This window comes from Sminthopsis crassicaudata, chromosome 2 (assembly GCF_048593235.1).
Source record: "Sminthopsis crassicaudata isolate SCR6 chromosome 2, ASM4859323v1, whole genome shotgun sequence".
NCBI lineage: Eukaryota > Metazoa > Chordata > Mammalia > Dasyuromorphia > Dasyuridae > Sminthopsis > Sminthopsis crassicaudata.
In genome coordinates this window covers 208,481,228-208,500,695 of record NC_133618.1, presented here as the reverse complement: position 1 = coordinate 208,500,695, position 19,468 = coordinate 208,481,228, and the positions used below count along the sequence as shown (strand labels likewise).

The following is a 19,468-nucleotide window of genomic DNA, read 5'->3' as shown; positions in this document are numbered from 1 at the left end:
AATATTGTCTCCAGTGTTGAATTACTTTGTTAGTATTTGACACTTTAAGACTGATCCTTAATTATATAATATGGAAGGAGTATTAGATTTAAAGTAAAAGGACTTTAAATAAAAAGAAAACCTGACTGACTTTAGGGACATTTGTTAAACTCTTTGACCTCAGTTTTTATCAACTGTGAAATGAGGATTGGATTTAGTAGTGTGAATATTAAATAGAAATGGGTCCTCTAAACATAAAGATTCCTTGCAGATACACTTAGAAAACTACACAATAACATTATTTATGTCTTATTGTATTTTTATTTTATTAAGTTTTTTTAAAATTACATTTTAATCTAATTAGGAGTCTGTGATATTTGAAACTTCTGAATTAGATGATTTATTAGAATGTTATGATCCTTCTAGTTTTGAACATTGAATCAGAGCAAGTGGAGAAAAGTCTGAATAGTAGGGGATCAGTCACTCAAAAGTGAAGTGCAAGAAAGCTTTATTTAGTAGGGAAGTGAGTTCAAATCTTGCCATTTAGTTTCTCTGAACTTCACCTTCCTCACTTGTATTGTTCAGTTGTTTTTTGATCATGTTTGACTCTTTGTGACTGACCTATTTAGAGTTTTCTTGGCAAAGAAAATGGCAAAGAAAGGGGGTTGCCATTTTCTTCTTTAGCTCATTTTACAGATGAGGAAACTGAGGCAACAGGAATAAGTGACTTTTTCAGGGTAGTACAGTTACTAAGTATCTGAGGTCAGATTTGAATTCAGGAAGAATCATCTTCCTGACTTCAGGCCTACCACTCCATTCATTAGGTGTTCCATTTAGTATGGTAATAGATGTTAAAATAGTTTTAAGTTTTCCAAATCAGTGTTAAGTCTGAAAGACTGCTGGCAATTCCTTAGTCTGTGATAATTCTCTGGCTCTAGTAGAATTTATTGGTTGAATTCACAAAAAAATTTGAAGTCTATATTTGTGTAGATTTTTTGTCTATCAGTCCAGACAGTTTCTTTTTTGATTCAATCTTGGATCTTCATCCAGAGGTAAATAGGATATTTATGACAAAAAAACCACTTACATAGGAGTTTTCATGGATAAAGAAGATGCTACTGAGGACCAGGTGACAATGGTGTTGATGGCAAAAGATTGTGAGCTTCTGATGTATATAACACTTGCCAGTATGTTATATATTGTTAGGTTCTTGTTCTCTGAAGGGGCTGGGAGATTCTATTCTAGTACCTAATAACCCTCAGGGGCCATAATCTGGAGCCTGTTGGTCTCCCATATTAGGAACAGATTGTTCTATTCTTCTATCCTATCTAACTCTTACAGGAAAGCCATAGTCATTCAGGTTTGCCTCTTTCTGATACAGTTAAAGATTGGGCAGATCCAATAAAGGAGAGGTGGACAGAGGGTGAACAGGTGAACAGATGAGGTGGTCTAAGGGAATCATGACAAGAATAGGATGAAGAGTCCAGCTTACAAACCTTCATTTTATCATTGGACAATGTTTTGTTACTCAGGTCATTTTATGGGTTTTTTTCCTCAGGTAGGTTTCTATAATAATAGTTCATTGTGCCTTAGCAATGCATATGATGTAGAGGGGAAGACTATATTAGTCTCAGTCCTTTCATTTATTATCCTTATCATTGTTTTCTTTTTCTTCTCATCTTTGTAATGGGATTCATATAGAAACATGTTGAAGGCAATACCTTCCAGGGTTTTGAAAAAATGGAATGAAATGAAATATGTTAAGTGCTTTGCAAACCTTAAAGTGCTATATAAATGCTAATTACCAAAGAAATATTAGTCACATAGAGTGAGAAAGCTATATCCTGTCATTAGCAATCTGTAAGGGCCTAGCACACACATGAAGTTAACAAGCAGTGGTCAGTGAGGATGCTAATTGTTACTGACTGAGGAGTCTTCCACTACCTCTGAGAGAGCCATTGAGTACCTTATGCCCTGTGGATGCTCAAAATAAAATTGCCTTTCTACTAACTGTGAGTGATTTATGTGTTTTTCTCATTGAGAAGCCTTTGACTGTCTCAGCTCCTATGGCTAGTCTGAGGGTTATGGCAGAGTCTGGTTAGTGATATTCTGATGTCTAACTCATGAGAGGAGGAAGGAACATTGCAAGTTAGGGTGAGAGGTAGAGAGAGCAGAAGGGAAGGGAGAAGGAATGTTAAAATCATAAAGAATAAAAGGAGGATAGAGTGTTGCCTTCAGCCTATTTCTATACCAATACAATTACAAAGTTGAGAAGAATAAGATAAGTGATAATGGAAATAAATGAAAACGAAAAGACTGGGTCAAATATAGTCTTCCCCTATAAAACATATGTATTGCTGTGAATGAACAAAGATAAGGAATATTGGGCTTAAAAAAGGAGCTAAAAGCAAAAACAGTAACAAGGAAAGTTGAGAATTTGGGATTTTTGAGGGTTAAAATAGGCGAGAACAAGCAGAGGTGGATTTTCATCCTACCTCTGTCATCCTGCCAGCTATGTGGCAACTAATGACTAAGATCATAAACTTAAGTCTGTATGGGAAACACCTCATGACCTCAGCTTTCTCATTTATAAAATGAAAAGATTCACTTAGATCTTCTTCATAGTGGATTCTAACCATAAGATTCTGTGACTTATTTATTTTGTTAAGGGATTTGGGGCACAGGAAAAATAGCGAAGAAATCTAGAGCAAAAAAATAAACTGGAAAGAAGGGGTAAGAGGTCTTAAGCAGGATTAAAAGACTGGAAAGTTGGGGAGGAAAAGAGAAAAGGGAATCAAGAAGGAGGAAGAGGATAGAGGAAGCAGTAAACATTGGAGGAAACATCTTGAAAGGACAAGGTGGCTGAACAAGGTTATTGGGCTAAGGACTATGGGAATTAGAATGGGAATAGTTTTTATCTGTTTGTGAAAGATGAGAAAGAAGCCAGTGGAGAGCAACTTCATTAGTAAAGTCATCTGTGCCATTGGTGAAGTGCAGCCCACTGAATGGTGCATTATGCCTTATAGGGAGGTTCTCAGAGTTAATATTTCACACCCAGGACTACTTACTAACTCTACAGGAATCTATGAAGAGATTTAGCAGAAGTATGAAAGGCTAGGAGTGGGTAAGAGACCTCTTTTGGGATTTCTGAACTTTACATTTTTCTGCATCTTCTAAGGGCCTAGGACAACATTCTGTCTACTGAATGATTTTTTTTTTTTTTTTTGGAGGGCTTGGAAGACTGGGGAATATGAGGAAGGAGGGGTGGAGAAGGGATAAGAAGTGGGGAGGGGAAGGACTAAAGGGTTTAGGGCAGAAGGGAAGAATGATGAATGTGAGTCTATTAGAAAAGAGTGGGAAACAATCTGATTTGAAGCAGCAGTAACAAGGAAATGAAAAAGCTAATAGAATATGAATGAAGTAGTAATGGAGGGAAGAGAGAAGGATGAGAATGAAGAGGACTGGTCAGAGATGGAACAATGAGAAGTTGCGGCAATAGCAAGGATGAGGGAAAATAGGGAGAAAGAGGGGAAATAGAGAAAGACACAAAGACAGAAACATGGGATAGAGACACAAAGACAAGAGATGGAGAGAGACACACAGAAACAGAGAAAGAATGAGATAGAAAGACATAAGATAGGAAGGCAGAAATGAGGAGACAAGAGAGAGAAAGAGAAGAGAGAGACAGAGACAGACAGAAACAGAGAGACCGAGACAGAGAGACTGAGAGACAGAGACATCGACAGAGACAGAGACAGAGAGACTCTGGTCGAATCTCTTTAGAGACATTAAAAAACTTGCCCAAATCACACAGGTAGTGACAGAGTCGGGATGTGAAGCCAGATCCCCAGATTCCAAAGCCAGTGATCATTCTAGAGTGCGGCGCCTCCTCTGGTGATATCTTTCTAAGAAGAGACCCTATGGAGGGGAGAGGGCGTGTAGTGGGGTAGAACAGAAACACCGGGGACGAGAGCATCTCTAAGGAGTTTTAGTGGTGGTGGGATGTAAACCTGAGTTCACGGTCAGCATCTTCACCCACGTATTTTCCTTCCCAGCCGGAGTCAGGTTACGAGGAACAGGAGCGGTCTTTAAGTAGAAAAGAAGCCACGAAAGAGCAAAGGGGGAGGTGGTTGAAGGAACGAGGTCTCTTCTTTCTTTGTAGTGGCGGTGGCCAAAACTGATGGATCGGAGCCTCGGGGGTTACAAAAATTACTAGAAATAGATCCACTTTCTTCTCCCGCCTCCCACAGTTTCTGTTCAGCTGAGCCAGCAGCCTGGAGAATGGGTAACGTTCTGGCCAAGGTTACCTCTCTATTTGCCATACCCTCCGGACGCCTCTGATTGGGGGCGGGAAGGAGGGGGGTAAGATGGAGGGGCGGGGGACCTGGCAGAAGGGGCGGACACGGGGAAATGTCTCTCTGTCCCCATAAAGGGACTTTTGGGGGCTGCGCTCCTCACACCCGGAGTGGTGGTGAGAGGCGCACTGTCGTGATGCCCATGACATGCCAACTGAGCCCGGTGCTGGCTGGCAGCGCTCTGATGATCGGTTTCGGGTTGTTTAACCTGCTGTCCTCCAGCCCCTCAAACTATGGCAAACAGGCCGACAGCCTGTTGCCCTTGTCCACACGGTTGCCAGCCCGCGTAGCCTGGTTCCTCCAGGAACTCCCCTCTTTCCTGGTGCCCGCTGGGCTGATTGCCTGGCAGCCCCAACCCCATTTCGACTTGCCGGGGACCTTACTGCTTGGCCTCTTCTGCGGACACTACTTCCACAGGTACCCCACTCTAGCTTTTCCACCTCTTTCATTACCCTCCCGCAAGCAACCCTAGTATCTTGGGCTGCGTCTTCGAACCTGCGATTTTCCATGACAAATAGTCAAAAAGGGATGAAGGAGCTCAATGAGAGTTCCTCTTCAATTCCCAGAAACTTGCATGCATTCAGTAGATCTGTGGGGCTGAAGCATCCCGGGACGGAAAGGAGCAGCTCAGTCAGGCTGGCCAAAGGATTGGAGAAGCGGTAGAGAGGCTCAGAAATGTCTGGCCCCGCCCTCTCACACCTGGCTTCTCTGTAGGAGAGAGGTTCAGGAGCCCGGAGACTTCTTCCTAGAACTTTTCTCTCTTAGAAACTCAGCCCGAGGCAAATCTGGAAGGGAGGCTGTAAGTCTAGAGGTTGCGGCGGGAGGTTAGGGAGGGAGGAAGGGGAAAAACAGACATAGAGAGACAGATAGAAAAGGAGAGAAGGAGAAGGGAGAGGAAAAAAGGGGAGAAAGGGAGAGAACGAGGAATGGAAAGAAGAGGGGAACGGAATGAGGGCGAGAGAGAGGGATAGAGACAAAAAGACAGCGAGAAAGAGACACAAAGAGAGAGTTTGCATAGCTCTTTAATAGAAATAAAAACTGCCTGATGATGACTCAGAGCTAGCCGAACGCATTCCTAGCCTTCCTCACCCATCTTTTATAGAGTTTGGGTGGATCAGTGGATGGCTAGGGGAAAATTTTGGATCTGCTAGCCTAAGAGATTGTGAGCTGGAGTCTACCAAAAAGCACTCAGAATTGATGGGACATAAATCAAGAAAAGACATGCAGACCAGAGACCAAGATAGGATTTCAGTGCTGGAGAGGAATTGCTGGTTGTACTTTCCTTGGACTTCTTTATTAGCACCAATTCAGAGGGAAATAGTGAGAAGTTCTAATGCTTCCTCTCCCCGAGGACCCCCCTCCCCCAAGCGATCACTCTTTTTTTTTTTTCAAATTCCCTTGGGAAGGGGAGAGGAGGGAGAAGAAGTGGTTATTTGAAGAAAATAGGGAGAAGTTTTTCATACAAAAGGGAATACCTACAATTGATAAGCTCTAATTCTCTTTGGAAAGAATGTTTTTCTTTGGAAAGGAGCTCTGCTTCCCAGGTTTAGTTCAGTTCTCACAGTCAATAAAAGGAGGGGAGGGAATTAAAAGAATGGAGGCTTGGGGAATAAATGGAGAATGAGAGTAAAGATTGAAAGGGTCTTTAGAGTCCATCTGTTCTCTACTATCCCCTAGTGCTGGAAAAGAAGGAAAAGGGATATAAAGAGGTCAGATGACTCAGAGAATTCCAAAAAGGAATATTGATCAGCAGAGACAACACCCTAATTTGCTCAGTCACTGGCATCAAAAGACCAGGGAGGTTTAATTTAAATCTTAAAGGACCATACTATTTTAGAAAGGAGAGAAAGAATAAGGTCATTGGGGAAAATGGGAACAATGTGGGCTTGAACACCTGAGAACCAAAATGAGATCCTTTCTTTTACCATGATTTACTGTGATGGCCAAAAGTAGGGGTGTCACTGGGACAAAAACTGGGGGATGGGAAAGAGGTCAACAATAAAGAGGATCACATGACTGTGGATTCAGTGGGCAATTCAAATAAAGATATAGTACACTGGAAGAGGGAATTTGTCTCTTTAGCCTATAAAGGGTTGAACAGGAAGGTTAGTAACATTTGAACAAGATCCTGAGATAACAATATTTAGTGATATTGCCCCAGGATGATTGTTCTCTGTTGTATCACAAAAGACCAGAAGGTGAGGAAAGGATGGATGTGGGTGAAAATGCAATAGTACAAGGGTTATAGTATATCTAATTGAGAAGAAAGTATGTTCTCTTCTGGGACAGAGTTTACCTTGCACTAGTTGTGTGTGGATGTATGGGGCTTATCTGTGGACCTGAGGTTGGCTTGTGGAGAATCTTCTTAGCATTTTGCTTTGATGTGGAGGCAGGATGTTATATCTGCATAGGAGTAATTATCACCTTGAAATTACTCTTTCATCACCAGTATAGCTCTTTCAAGAACAAATTTAATTTGGCAAACTTTTATTCAACATCTATGTGTAGAGTACTGTACCCTTTCTGTAGTTTACTATCTAGGACTTCTAGGTGACTTTTTTTAATCAGTCAAGATAACATTCATACAATTTAAGGAAATGTTGATCTTTTAAAAATTTTATATAATGCGACCGTAACAAAATAACCAAGAACTGAATTTTCAAAAAGTTGGAAACATTTTAGGTAGGTTTTACTTTTTTATTTTAATTTGTAGACAAAGAGGGATTTAATAGGATCATCTCTTTCTTTTACAATGTATACTTCATGCTACCAGCTGCCAAATCATTTTTCTATTCCTCAGGTTCTATTTTATTCTTGCCCTACCCAGAAACCTTCCATGGCTCCCAATTGTTTCTAGCATAAAATATCCATTCTTTAGCCTGGCATTTAAGGACTTTCCCATCTGGCTCTACTATAAGTTTCCAGCCTTATTTCCTAGTATTCTCCTTCATGTATTCTACATTCTAGTCAAATTGGAAAATTAACTGTTCCTCCAATATGATATGCTGTCTCCTGCCTCTGAGGATTTGGACAGGTGGTTCCCCTTGCCTAGAATCCACTTCTTCCTCATTTCTGCCTTTTGGAATCTTTTTCTTCTTTTGAGGTTTAGCTTAGGTAATTCCTCTCCCCTCTCCCCCAGTCCACGGATTCCTTGGTTCTTCTAGCTAAATAGATTTTCCTTTTCTCAACATTTTCCTATAGCACTTGTTTTTTTCCCCTGACCCAGTTATTTACTACTTTATATCATCCTTGTGTATGTTATACTTACCCTCCCAATTCAGCTTGCATTTGCACTTGTAGGCTGAGTTCCTTGGAGGAACTATTGCTACCTCCATATTCAAAGGTGGGTCTACTAAATTAAAATGTCTTGAGGCTCTGTAGGTGTGTTCTTCAAGTCAGTTAGTAAACCTTATTAGCTCAAAGCTAAAAGGTTTATTAAAATGAAAAAGTAAGACTTGAAAATTACAAAACAGATTTTAAAAAAATGCACAAGCTACAAAATCTTCAGTAAACTTGGGATATACTTTCCCACAAATATACACAGTTTAAATGCATAATATAGGCTCAAACTTAGAGAATACACACATGTAGGGGACTTATGTGGCCAAAGCAACTCATAATTCAGATATTACAAATCCAAAATTATCTTTCATCTTCTTTGCTATCCTCATGTTGCTTCTACTGAATGTCTGGCTCTCTCAGTTTGGCTTCCTGGACTGCTTTTTTCCTGTAGCTCAGTTCTCAAATGCCAGGTTAATAATTCATAGTCAGTTCCCTTCTCTACAGCTAGGGGTAATGTTCCTTGAAGTTCCTTCTTGACCAGACTCTCTTTCTCTTCTTATCCCCAGTCAAAGATTGAATACTATTGGGAGAGTACTTGTGTTTAAGATGCTATGACTATTTTTGAGGGAGGAAGAGAAAAAAAATCATCCCTTCCCCCCATTATCATTCCCTGTCCTTCATTACTTGGTATAGGCAGAGGAGATACCAATACTCTATAAAACCACTTTCTTCCTTGAATGCCAATCAGCTTACTTTTAAAGGGCCATTTAGATGAGAGGCAGCTGAATCTTGTTCAACAGGGGGGCCACAATCTCACTCAACATGAAATTTCCTCTTGCGGGGAGAGTAAAGCTAGCAACTGGCACATATTGAGGCACACATTTCTCTGTAGATCAATAATTATAGACTCCTTAAACCTAATATTTGTATAATTCCTGTTTCATCGCTTATTGTGATACAGAGATTTATTCAACACTTCTAAATCAACATAATGTTGGTTGAATTCAAGTGAACATCAGAGTGGAAAAACCTTTTGTTTCCATTCTCATATCTTAAGCATTTAATAGGCCCCATCTGGAAATAAATCATTTTCTGTTACAGGCAACAAATCTAGGAGTGTAGAACTGTTATCCAGCTTTATCCTTACTTTGTGAAGTGAGATCTGTTTGCTCTCAAAGTCATTCTATATTTTTAACCTGTTTATTGTGTTCTCTGAAAATATACCATTTTACTTTTTTCCCTTATTGAAAGAGAGAGGGTCATTCAGCTTTTTAAAACCACCTTGGAATAACATATTTTTTATTGTTAGTATTTTATAGATTTTTATTTAGATAAGTTCTAATATAAAAATTCACTGGGAATATGACAGTGAGCAGAGTGATGGACTTGGAATGAGGAAGATTTTCGTTCAAATCATGCCTCAAAAACTTACTATGTGACCCCTTTCTATTCTCCTTTCCCCTGAAAGTTTTTTAACCTACTCATCTGAAAAATGTGGATAATAATAGCAACTACCTTCCAGGTTTGTTAAGAGGATCAAATAAAGTAACATATCTAAAATGCTTTGAAAGCCTTAAAGCTCTATACAAGTACTAGTTTTTGTTGCTGTTTATATTATTATAGCAAGACTGGTATTGCACAGATATTAATTGCTCTAAATGTCTTCTTCCCACGAGCCTATAATTATTGACCAACCATTGAGAGCCAAAGTGATTTGGGTTTAAAGGCATAGTCAATCCCAATGGATTAAAGCCTAATAATTTTTCAAAGCTATTTTTCAAAAATCATGTATGAAAACTATATGAGACAAAGGAGTTGATTGTCCTAGTTTAAAAATATAGAATAAATGAGTAGGGAAGAAAGTGAGAAAATTACACTTCATTTTATACTCAGAGTTCACTAGTTCTCTTTCTCTCTCTCTCTTTGAAATGGATGGCATTTTTTTTTCCATCATGAATCCTTTGGAATTGTCTTGGATCATTATATTGCTCAGAGTAACCAAATTTTTCATAGTTGATCATCATTATAACATTGCTGTTAATATGCACAATGATCTCCTGGTTCTTCTCACTTCACTTTGAACTGTATCGGTTCATATATTTCTTTTTTTCTTTTTCTTTATTAAGAATTCTTCAACAATTAGCTCTTGCAAAACCGTGTTTTCCAATTTTCCCTCCCTACCTCCTTTATATGGCAAGTAGTCCAATATATGTTAAATATGGTAGAAATATATGTTAAATCCAAATATATGCATACAAGAAAAAGCAAATCAAACCAGTAAAAAAAAAAAAGAGAGAGAAACAAAATAAAATGCAAGCAATACAACAAAAGAGTGAAAATGCTATGTTTTGAATTACACTCAGTTCCCACAGTCCTCTCTCCAGGTGTAGATGACTTTTTTTTTTTTTTATCACTAAACAATTTGAATGGGTTTGAATCATTTCATTGTTGAAGACAGTCATGTCCATTAGAATAGATCATTGTATAATCTTGTTGTTGCCATGTACAATGATCTCCTGGTTCTGCTCATTTCACTTAGTATTAGTTCATGTAAGTCTCTCCAGGTTTCTCTGAAATCATCCTGCTGATCATTTCTTACAAAACAATAATATTCCATAGCATTCATATACCATAATTTGTTCAGCCATTCTGCAATTGATAGACATCCATTCAGTTTCCAGTTTCTTGCCACTACAAAAAGGGCTGCCACAAACATTTTTGCACATGTGGATCTCTTTTCCTCCTTTAATATCTCTTTGGGATATAAGGCCAGTAGAAACATTGCTGGATCAAAAGGTATGCACAATTCTAAATTGCTCTGTTTACAGTTCCACCAACAATGCTTTAGTATCCCAGTTTTCCCACATCCCTCCAACATTCATCATTATCCTTTCCTGTCATCTTAGCCAATCTGAGAGGTGTGTAGTGGTATCTCAGAATTGTTTTAATTTGCATTTCTCTGATCAATAGTGATTTAGAGTAACTTTTCATATTATTAGAAATAGTTTCAATTTCTTTATCTGAAAATTGTTCACATCCTTTGACTATTTATCAGTTGGAAAATAGCTTGAATTCTTATAAATTTGAGTCAATTCTCTATATATTTTAGAAATTAGACCTTTATCAGAACTTTTGAATATAAAAAATGTTTTCCCAGTTTATTGCTTCCCTTCTAATCTTGTCTGCATTAGTTTTATTTGTACAAAACCTTTTTAACTTAATATAATCAAAATTATCTATTTTGTGACCAATGATGATCTCTAGTTCTTCTTTGATCACAAATTCCTTCCTCCTCCACAGATATGAGAGGTAAACCATCCCATAATATCATTCTTTATGTTTAGATCATGAACCCATTTCAACCTTATCTTGGGATATGGTGTTAGGTGTGGGTCAATGACTAATTTCTGCCATACTAGATTCCAATTTTCCCAGCAGTTCTTGTCAACTAGTGAATTCTTATCCCAAAAACTGGAGTCTTTGGGTTTGTCAAACACTAGTTTACTATAGTCATTGACTATTTTGTCCTGTGAACCTAACCTCTTCCACTGATCAACTACTCTGTTTCTTAGCCACTACTAAATAGTTTTCATGACCACTGTTTTATAATATAGTTTTAGATCTGGTATAGCTAGGCCACCTTCATTTGCAATTTTTTCATTAATTCCCTTGAAATTCTTGACCTTTTGTTCTTCCAGATGAATTTTGATGTTATTTTTTTTCTAGGTCAGTAAAATAGTTTCTTGGAAGTTTGATTGGTATAGCACTAAATAAATAGATTAGGCAGTATTGTCATCTTTGTTATATTTGTGTGACCTATCCAAGAACACTTGATATTTTTCCAATTGTTTAGATCTGACTTTGTGTGGAAAGTATTCTGTAGTATTGCTCATAGAGTTCCTGAATTCAATTCCCAACTATTTTATACTATCAACAGTTGTTTTAAATGGAATTTTTCTTTGTATCTCTTGCTGTTAGACTTTGTTAGTATATAAATACTATAAAATATAAGTATAAAAATACTACAAAAGTATAAAAATACCAATGTTTTATGTAGATTTATTTTGTATACTGCAACTTTGCTAAAGTTGTGGATTCTTTCTTTCTTTCTTTCTTTCTTTCTTTCTTTCTTTCTTTCTTTCTTTCTTTCTTTCTTTCTTTCTTTCTTTCTTTTTTTTTTCTGAGATAATTGGGGTGAAAATGACTTGCCCAGGCTCACACAGTTAGGAAATAACTGAGGCTGGATTTGAACTCAGGTCCTCCTGACTTCAGGGCCAGCTCTTATCCACTGTACTATCTAGCTGCCCCTTTGTGGATTATTTCTAATAGATTTTTAGTTGATTCTCTAGAATTCTCTAAGTATGCCATCATATCATCTGCAAAAAGTGATAGTTTGGTTTTCTCATTACTTACTCTAATTCTTTTAATCTCTTTTTCTTCTCTTATTGCCAAAGCTAGCATTTCTAAACAATATTGAATAGCAATGGTGATAGTGGACAACCTTGTTTCACCCCTGATCTTATTGGGAATGGTTCTAGTTTATTGCCATTGCATATGATGCTTGCTGGTAGTTTTAAATAGATGCTAATAATTATTTTAAGGAAAAGTCCATTTATTCCTATATTTTCTAGTGTTTTTAATAGGAATGTTTGTTGAATTTTATCAAATGCTTTTCCTGTATTTCTGTTTTTCTGTGAAACCAAATGTGTCTAATGTTCTCTTTTTGAGCCAAATCTGATGAGAGTGAGATTTACATAATGTTTATCCCCCTCCCTTCTTTACCTCTGTTAATTAGACCAAATTTTTCTTAGACTGATCTGAAATTAGAATGGCTAACCCTGCTTTTTTTTTTTTTTTTTAACTTTATCTGAAGCATAATAGATTCTGCTCCAGCCTTTTACTTTACTCTATATGCATCACTCTGCTTTAAATGTGTTCCTTGTAAACAACATATTGTAGGATTCTGGCTTTTAATCCAGTCTGCTATCCACTTCTGTTTTATGGGAGAATTCACCCCATTCATATTCATAGTTAAGATGACTAATTCTGTTTCCCGCCATCTTATTTATCCCAAATTATGCTTTTCTCTTTCCCCCTTTCCCTTCTTCCAGTATATTGCTTCTGACCACCACTTGCCTCAAACAGTCCTCCCCCTTTATAGCCCTCCCTTTTCTTATATCTTTCTCCTATTTCTCTTTTCCTTTTTATTGGCCTTCTCCTTTCCATTCCACTTTCCCCTCCCACTTTCTTATAAGTTTCTTTGTGAAACTAAATATGTTTAATATTCTCTCTTTGAGCCAAATCTGATGAGAGTAAGATGAACACAATGTTCATCCCCCTTCCTTCTTTCCCTCAAATATAATAGGTTTTCTTTGCTTCCTCGTGAGATGTAATTTCCCTCATTTTACCTCCACTTTCCTCCTTTTCCAGTACAATCCCCTTTCCACCTCTAGTTTCTTTTTTTATATTATAACAGTAAAATCAAATTATACATTCACTCTCTATGTATACCCATAACAGAGATACAATTCTCAAAAGTTCTTTTCTTTTTACTTTTTGATGCTTCTTTTTTTGGGGGGGGGGTCAATTTTTTTTTGTTTAACTCTGATCTTTCATCAGAAATAAATGGAATTCACCTGTTTTGTTGACTGTCCAACTTCTTCCCTGCAAGAATATGGTCAGTTGAGCAGGGTAGTTTATTCTTGGCTGCATTCCAAGTTCCTATGTCTTTTGAAATATCAGATTCCAGGCTCTTTGATCCTAGGTGGAAATTGCTAGGTCTTGGGTAATACTTATTGTGGCTCCTCAGTATTTGAATTGTCTCTTTCTGGCTGCTTGCAATATTTTTTTTTCTTTATCTGATAGTTCTGAAATTTAGCCATGATATTCCTTGGAGTTTTAATTTTGAGGTCTCTTTCAAGAGGTGTTTGGTGAATTCTTACCTTCTGATTTTAGACTATCAGGGCAGTTCTCTGATGATTTCCTGAAAAATAATGTCTTGATTCCTTTTTTCATCATGGTTTTCAGGAAATCCAATAATCCTTAGATTGTCTTTCCTAGATCTATTTTACAGATCAGTTGTTTTCCCAAGTAGCTATTTTACATTTTCTTCAATTTTTTTCTTTTCTTTCTTTCTTTCTTTTTTTTTTTTTTTGTTTTGCTTGACTGATTCTTGATATCTCATTGAGTCATTCATTTCCATTTGTTCAGTTCTTATTTTTAATGTATTATTTTCTTCATTTTTAAAGTTCTTTTTGTATTTGCCCAATTGAATTTTTTAAATGAATTGTTTTGTTCTATGGATTTTTTTTCCATTTCACAAATTCTGTTTTTCAGGGCATTGTTTTCTTTTTCTATTTCACAAATTCTGTTTTTCAGGGAGTTGTTTTTTCCATTTTGTCCAATCTATTTTTTAAGGAGTTATATGCCTTTTCCATTTCACTAAGTCTATTTTGTAATGAACTTTTTTTTTTCAGATAATTTCTATGTTTCCTTTTCCAAACCCTCTTGCAAAGTTCTCATTTCCTTTCCCTATTTTTCTCCTAGCTCTCTTTTAAGATCCTTTTTAATTTCTTCTAGGAGGCTCTAGGAGAGCCTTATGTAATGGGGACCAATTTATTTACCCTTAGGGGCTTCATCTGGGAAAGATCTGCTTTTAGTCTTCTCAGGGTTTTAAATCTGTTCTTCTCTTTTACCATTAAAACTATCTATGGTCAGTTTTTTCTTTTTTCTTTTTCTTTTTTTTTTTAAGTTGAGATCTGCTTTTAGGGCAAGAGAAATTGTTCTAAACTTCCTCTACAGCAGTGGGCTGCACTGAGTCAGTGCTGAATGACTTCTGAAACTGGGTGTGTGTGGCCAGATCTCATAAAATTCTGGTGTTTTGGGGTTCAATAGACACGTGGAGCCTGCACCCCCTTCCCACTCTGTGCTGCCTGTACTGGCTTCTGTGCTCAGTCTGCTTGCACTTGGCCTGCCTTCCTCCATGCCTGATTGAAATAAACCTTTTCTGGAGATCTTCAAAATTATCCTCTGCCATTAATTTGTTACACTCTCAATATTTGTGGGTTCTGCCAGTTTAGAACTAATTCAGAAGCTGAATTTGCTAGTTATTTGGAAATGAGGCCATGGGAAGAGGTCAGAAAAAATGTGTGTTCTCTCTGCCATCTTGGCTCCACCTCCCAGTTCATATATTTCTTGCCATGTTTTCTGAAGCTTCCCCCTTCAATTTCTTATAGCACAAGAGTACTTCATAGTCATTTGCTGCAACTTGTTCAGCCATTCCCCAACTGATGTGAATTTCTTCAATTTCCAATTTTTTGCCAGCACAAAAAGATCTGCTAATTTTTTTCTACATACAGGTCTTTTTCTTCTTTCTTTAATCTTTTGAGAGGTATTGTTGAATCAAGGGATATGTAAAGTTTTATAACTCTTTGGGAAAAGTTCCAAATTATCTTGCAGAATTATTGGACCAATTCATAACTTCTCCAATAGTTTATTCATTCACCTATTTCGTTATTGTCATCCCCTTCAGCATTAGATAGATGTGAAGTGGTAGCTCAGAGTTCCTTTAATCTACATTTCTCTCATCAATAGTGTTTTAGAGTTCTGTGTATCTTCTATGTTTTCTTTTGTTTCTTCTTTCTCTCTTTTTATCCTATTCCTCTTCAATTCTATTGGGCTTCTAAACACTGCCTCCCTCAACCTACCCTCCCTTTTATCACTCATTACTTTTTTTTTTTTCTCATTTCTTTCTCCCCCATTTCCTATTAGGCAAAATAATTGAAGTGTATATATAATCTGCTCTCTTTGAACCAATTCTAGTAAGAATAAGGTTCAAACATTGTCTACCACATCCTCACTTCCCCTTCTACTATAAAAATACTTTCTTTTGTGTCTTTTACTTGGGAACATTTTCCCAATTCTATCTCTCACTTTTCTCTTCTTCCCCCTCTCCCCCATATAGCTTTCTCTCTTCTTCCTCTCCCTCCTCCTCCTCCTCCTCCTCCTCCTCCTCCTCCTCCTCCTCCTCCTCCTCCTCTCCTCCTCCTCCTCCTCCTCCTCCTCCTCCTCCTCCTCCTCCTCCTCCTCCTCCTCCTCCTCCTCCTCCTCCTCCTTCTTCTTCTTCTTCTTCTTCTTCTTCTTCTTCTTCTTCTTCTTCTTCTTCTTCTTCTTCTTCTTCTTCTTCTTCTTCTTCTTCTTCTTCCTCCTCCTCCTCCTCCTTTTCTTCTTGTTCTTGTTCTTGTTCTTGTTCTTCTTCTTCTTCTTCTTCTTCCTCCTCCTCCTTCTCCTCCTCCTCCTCTCTTCTTCTTCTTCTTCTTCTTCTTCTTCTTCTTCTTCTTCTTCTTCTTCTTCTTCTTCTTCTTCTTCTTCTTCTTCTTCTTCTTCTTCTTCTTCTTCTTCTTCTTCTTCTTCTTCTTCTTCTTCTTCTTCTTCTTCTTCTTCTTCTTCTTCTTCCCCCATCCTTCTTCTCTTCATCCTCCTCCTCCTCCTCATTTTACTTTCTTCCTTTTTCTTCATCATCATTCCAATATAATCAAGTTCCACTCATGGTCTCTATGTAGACTCCTAACTGCAATACTAATGATAAAGTTCTTGAGAATTACATATATTATCTTCCTAATTAGAATATAAATAATTTAACTTTATTGAGTGCCTTATAATTACTCTTTCATATTTATCTTTTTATGCTTTTCTTGAATCTTGTGTTTTAATGTCAATTTTTCTATTCAGTTTTGGGTTTTTTAAAATCAGGAATGCTTGTGAGACCTCTATTTAATTAAATATCTACTCCCCAACAGCCCTCCCACCCCAAGATTATTCTTGGTTTTTGGGTAAAAATTCTTGGTTGTAATAATGGTTCCTGCTTTCCAGAGTATTATATTTCAATCCCGCTACTTCTTTAACTTGGAAGCTGATAAATCTTGCATGAATCCTGAGTGTACCTCCTTGATATTTGAATTTTTTTTCTGGCTGCTCATAATATTTTCTTCTTGACATAGGAGCTCTGGAATTTGACTATAATATTTCCAGAAATTTTATTTTGGGATTCTTTCAGGAGGTGATTAGTGAGGTCTTTCATTTTTTATTTTACCTTCTGGACTTAAGATATGGGACAATTTTCCTTGGTAATTTCTTGAAATGCAATATCTAGACTCTTTTTAAAAATTTAGCTTTTGTTTTTCCTCAGGTACAATGTAAAATATTTTTAACATTTGTTTTTAAAACTATGAGTTCTAGGTTCTTGCCTTTCCTCCTCCTTCCTCCTTGCCTTCTGTTGAGAAGGCAAACAATCCAATAGGAGACCACATATATTGAGTCATGCAAAACATTTCCATAATTGTCAAATTATAAAAGAAACCATAGATCCCTGACCCCCACAAAAACCCTCAAGAAAAATAAAGAAATAATCTTTAGTTATTTCTCTGTGCGTTGATAGCATTTTTTCATCAAAAGCCTTTCAGAGTTGTCTTATTTTTATATTGTTGACAATAGCTGATAATCTTATAATATTTGTACATGAGAACATTTCACATTACATCAGCTCATGGAAGTCTTTCCAGGTTTTTCTGCTATAGCCCTGTTCATCATTTCTTTCTTTCTTTCTTTCTTTCTTTTTTTTTTTTTTAATAATTTTTATTTACCAGTTATATGCATGGGTAATTTTACAATGTTGACAATTGCCAAACCTTTTGTTCTAATTTTTCCCCTCCTTTTCCCCACCCCAGATGGCAGATTGACCAATACATGTTAAATATGTTAAAGTATAAATTAAATACAATATATGTATACATGGCCAAATGGTTGTTTTGCTTTACAAAAAGAATCAGACTTTGAAATAGTATACAATTAGCCTGTGAAGGAAATAAAAATGCAGGTGGACAAAAATAGAGGGATTGGGAATTTTATATAGTGGTTCATAGTCATCTCCCGGAGTTCTTTTGCTGGGTGTAGCTGGTTCAGTTCATTACTGTTCTATTGGAACTGATTTGGTTCATCTCATTGTTGGAGAGGGCCACGTTCATCAGAATTGATCATCATACAATATTGTATACAGTTGAAGTATACAATCCTGCTCCTGATCCTGCTCATTTCACTCAGCATCAGTTCATGTAAGTCTCTCCAGGCCTTTCTGAAATCATCCAGTTGGTCATTTCTTACAGAACAATAATATTCCATACTATTCATATACCATGGGGGCAGCTAGATGGCGCAGTGGATAGAGCACCAGCCTTGAATTCAGGAGGACCAGAGTTCAAATCTGATCTCAGACACTTAACACTTCCTAGCTGTGTGACCCTGGGCAAGTCACTTAACCCCAGCCTCAAAAAACAAACAAACAAAAAAACAAAACAAAACAAACAAACATATACCACAATTTATTCAGCCATTCTTCAATTGATTGTCATCCACTTAGTTTCCAGTTTCTGGCCACTACAAAGAGGGCTGCCACAAACAGTTTTGCACATACAGGTCCCTTTCCCTTCTTTAAAATCTCTTTGAGATATAAGTTCAGTAGTAACACTGCTGGGTCAAAGGGTATGTACAGTTTGACAACTTTTTGAGCATAGTTCCAAATTGCTCTCCAGAATGGCTGGATGTATTCACAATTCCATCAACAATGTATCAGTGTCCCTGTTTTCCCACATCCACTCCAACATTGTGTATTATCTTTCCCTGTCATTCTAGCCAATCTGACAGATGTGTAATGGTATCTCAGAGTTGTCTTAATTTGCATTAATCTCTGATTAATAATGACTTGGAGCATCTTTTCATATGTCTAGAAATAGTTTCAATTTCTTCATCTGAGAATTGTCTGTTCATATCCTTTGACCATTCATCAATTAGAGAATGGATTGATTTCTTATAAATTAGAGTCAATTCTCTATATATTTTGGAAATGAGACCTTTATCGGAACTTTGGACTGTAAAAATGTTTTCCCAGTTTATTGTTTCCCTTCTAATCTTATCTACATTAGTTTTGTTTGTACAAAAACTTTTCAATTTGATAAAATCAAAGTTTTCTACTTTGTGATCAATAATGATCTCTAGTTATTCTTTGGACATAAATTCATTCCTCTTACACAGGTCTAAGAGGTAAACTATCGTGTGTTCCTCTAATTTATTTATAATCTCATTCTTTATGCCTAGCTCATGAACCCATTTTGACCGGATTTTGGTGTATGGTGTTAAGTGTGGGTCAATGCCTAGTTTTTGCCATATTAATTTCCAATTTTCCCAGCAATTTTTGTCAAATATTGAGTTCTTATCCTAAAAGCTGGCGTCCTTGGGTTTGTCAAACACTAGATTATTAAAGTTATTTGTTATTTTGTCCTTTGGATCTAACCTATTCCACTGATCAACTAATCTATTTCTTAGCCAATATCAAATGTTTTTGGTAAATGCTGCTTTATAATATAATTTTAGATCTGGTACAGCTAGGCCACCTTCATTTGATTTTTTTTCCATTAATTTCCTTGAAATTCTTGACCTTTTGTTTTTCCATATGAACTTTGTTGTTATTTTTTCTAGGTCATTAAAATAGTTTTTTGGGAGTCTGATTGGTATAGCACTAAATAAATAGATTAGTTTAGGTAGTATTGTCATCTTTATTATATTTGCTCGTCCTATACAAGAGCATTTAATATTTTTCCAATTGGTTAGATCAGACTTAATTTGTATGGAGAGTGCTTTGTAGTTCTGCTCATATAGTTTCTGATTTTCCCTTGGCAGATAGATTCCTAAATATTTTATACTATCGGTAGTTATTTTAAATGGAATTTCTCTTTGTAACTCTAACTGTTGGATTTTGTTAGTGACATATAAGAAGGCTGATGATTTATGTGGGTTTATTT

General features: G+C 36.8%; 1 protein-coding gene across 4 annotated transcripts in view; it reads left to right on the top strand.

Moving 5' to 3' along the window:
* The first annotated feature begins 4,390 nt into the window (after nucleotides 1-4,390).
* The window catches only part of SRD5A2 (steroid 5 alpha-reductase 2), an 81,536-nt gene continuing 66,458 nt past the window's right edge, over nucleotides 4,391-19,468 (top strand). Inside the window, exon 1 of one of the 4 annotated variants that reach the window (XM_074288132.1) lies at nucleotides 4,391-4,751. In XM_074288132.1, the coding sequence (XP_074144233.1) occupies nucleotides 4,471-4,751 (281 nt within the window). In that variant the 5' untranslated portion in view covers nucleotides 4,391-4,470. The remainder of the gene's footprint in view (nucleotides 4,752-19,468) is intronic. The other 3 variants (XR_012486166.1, XM_074288131.1, XM_074288130.1) reach the window with 3 other exon arrangements.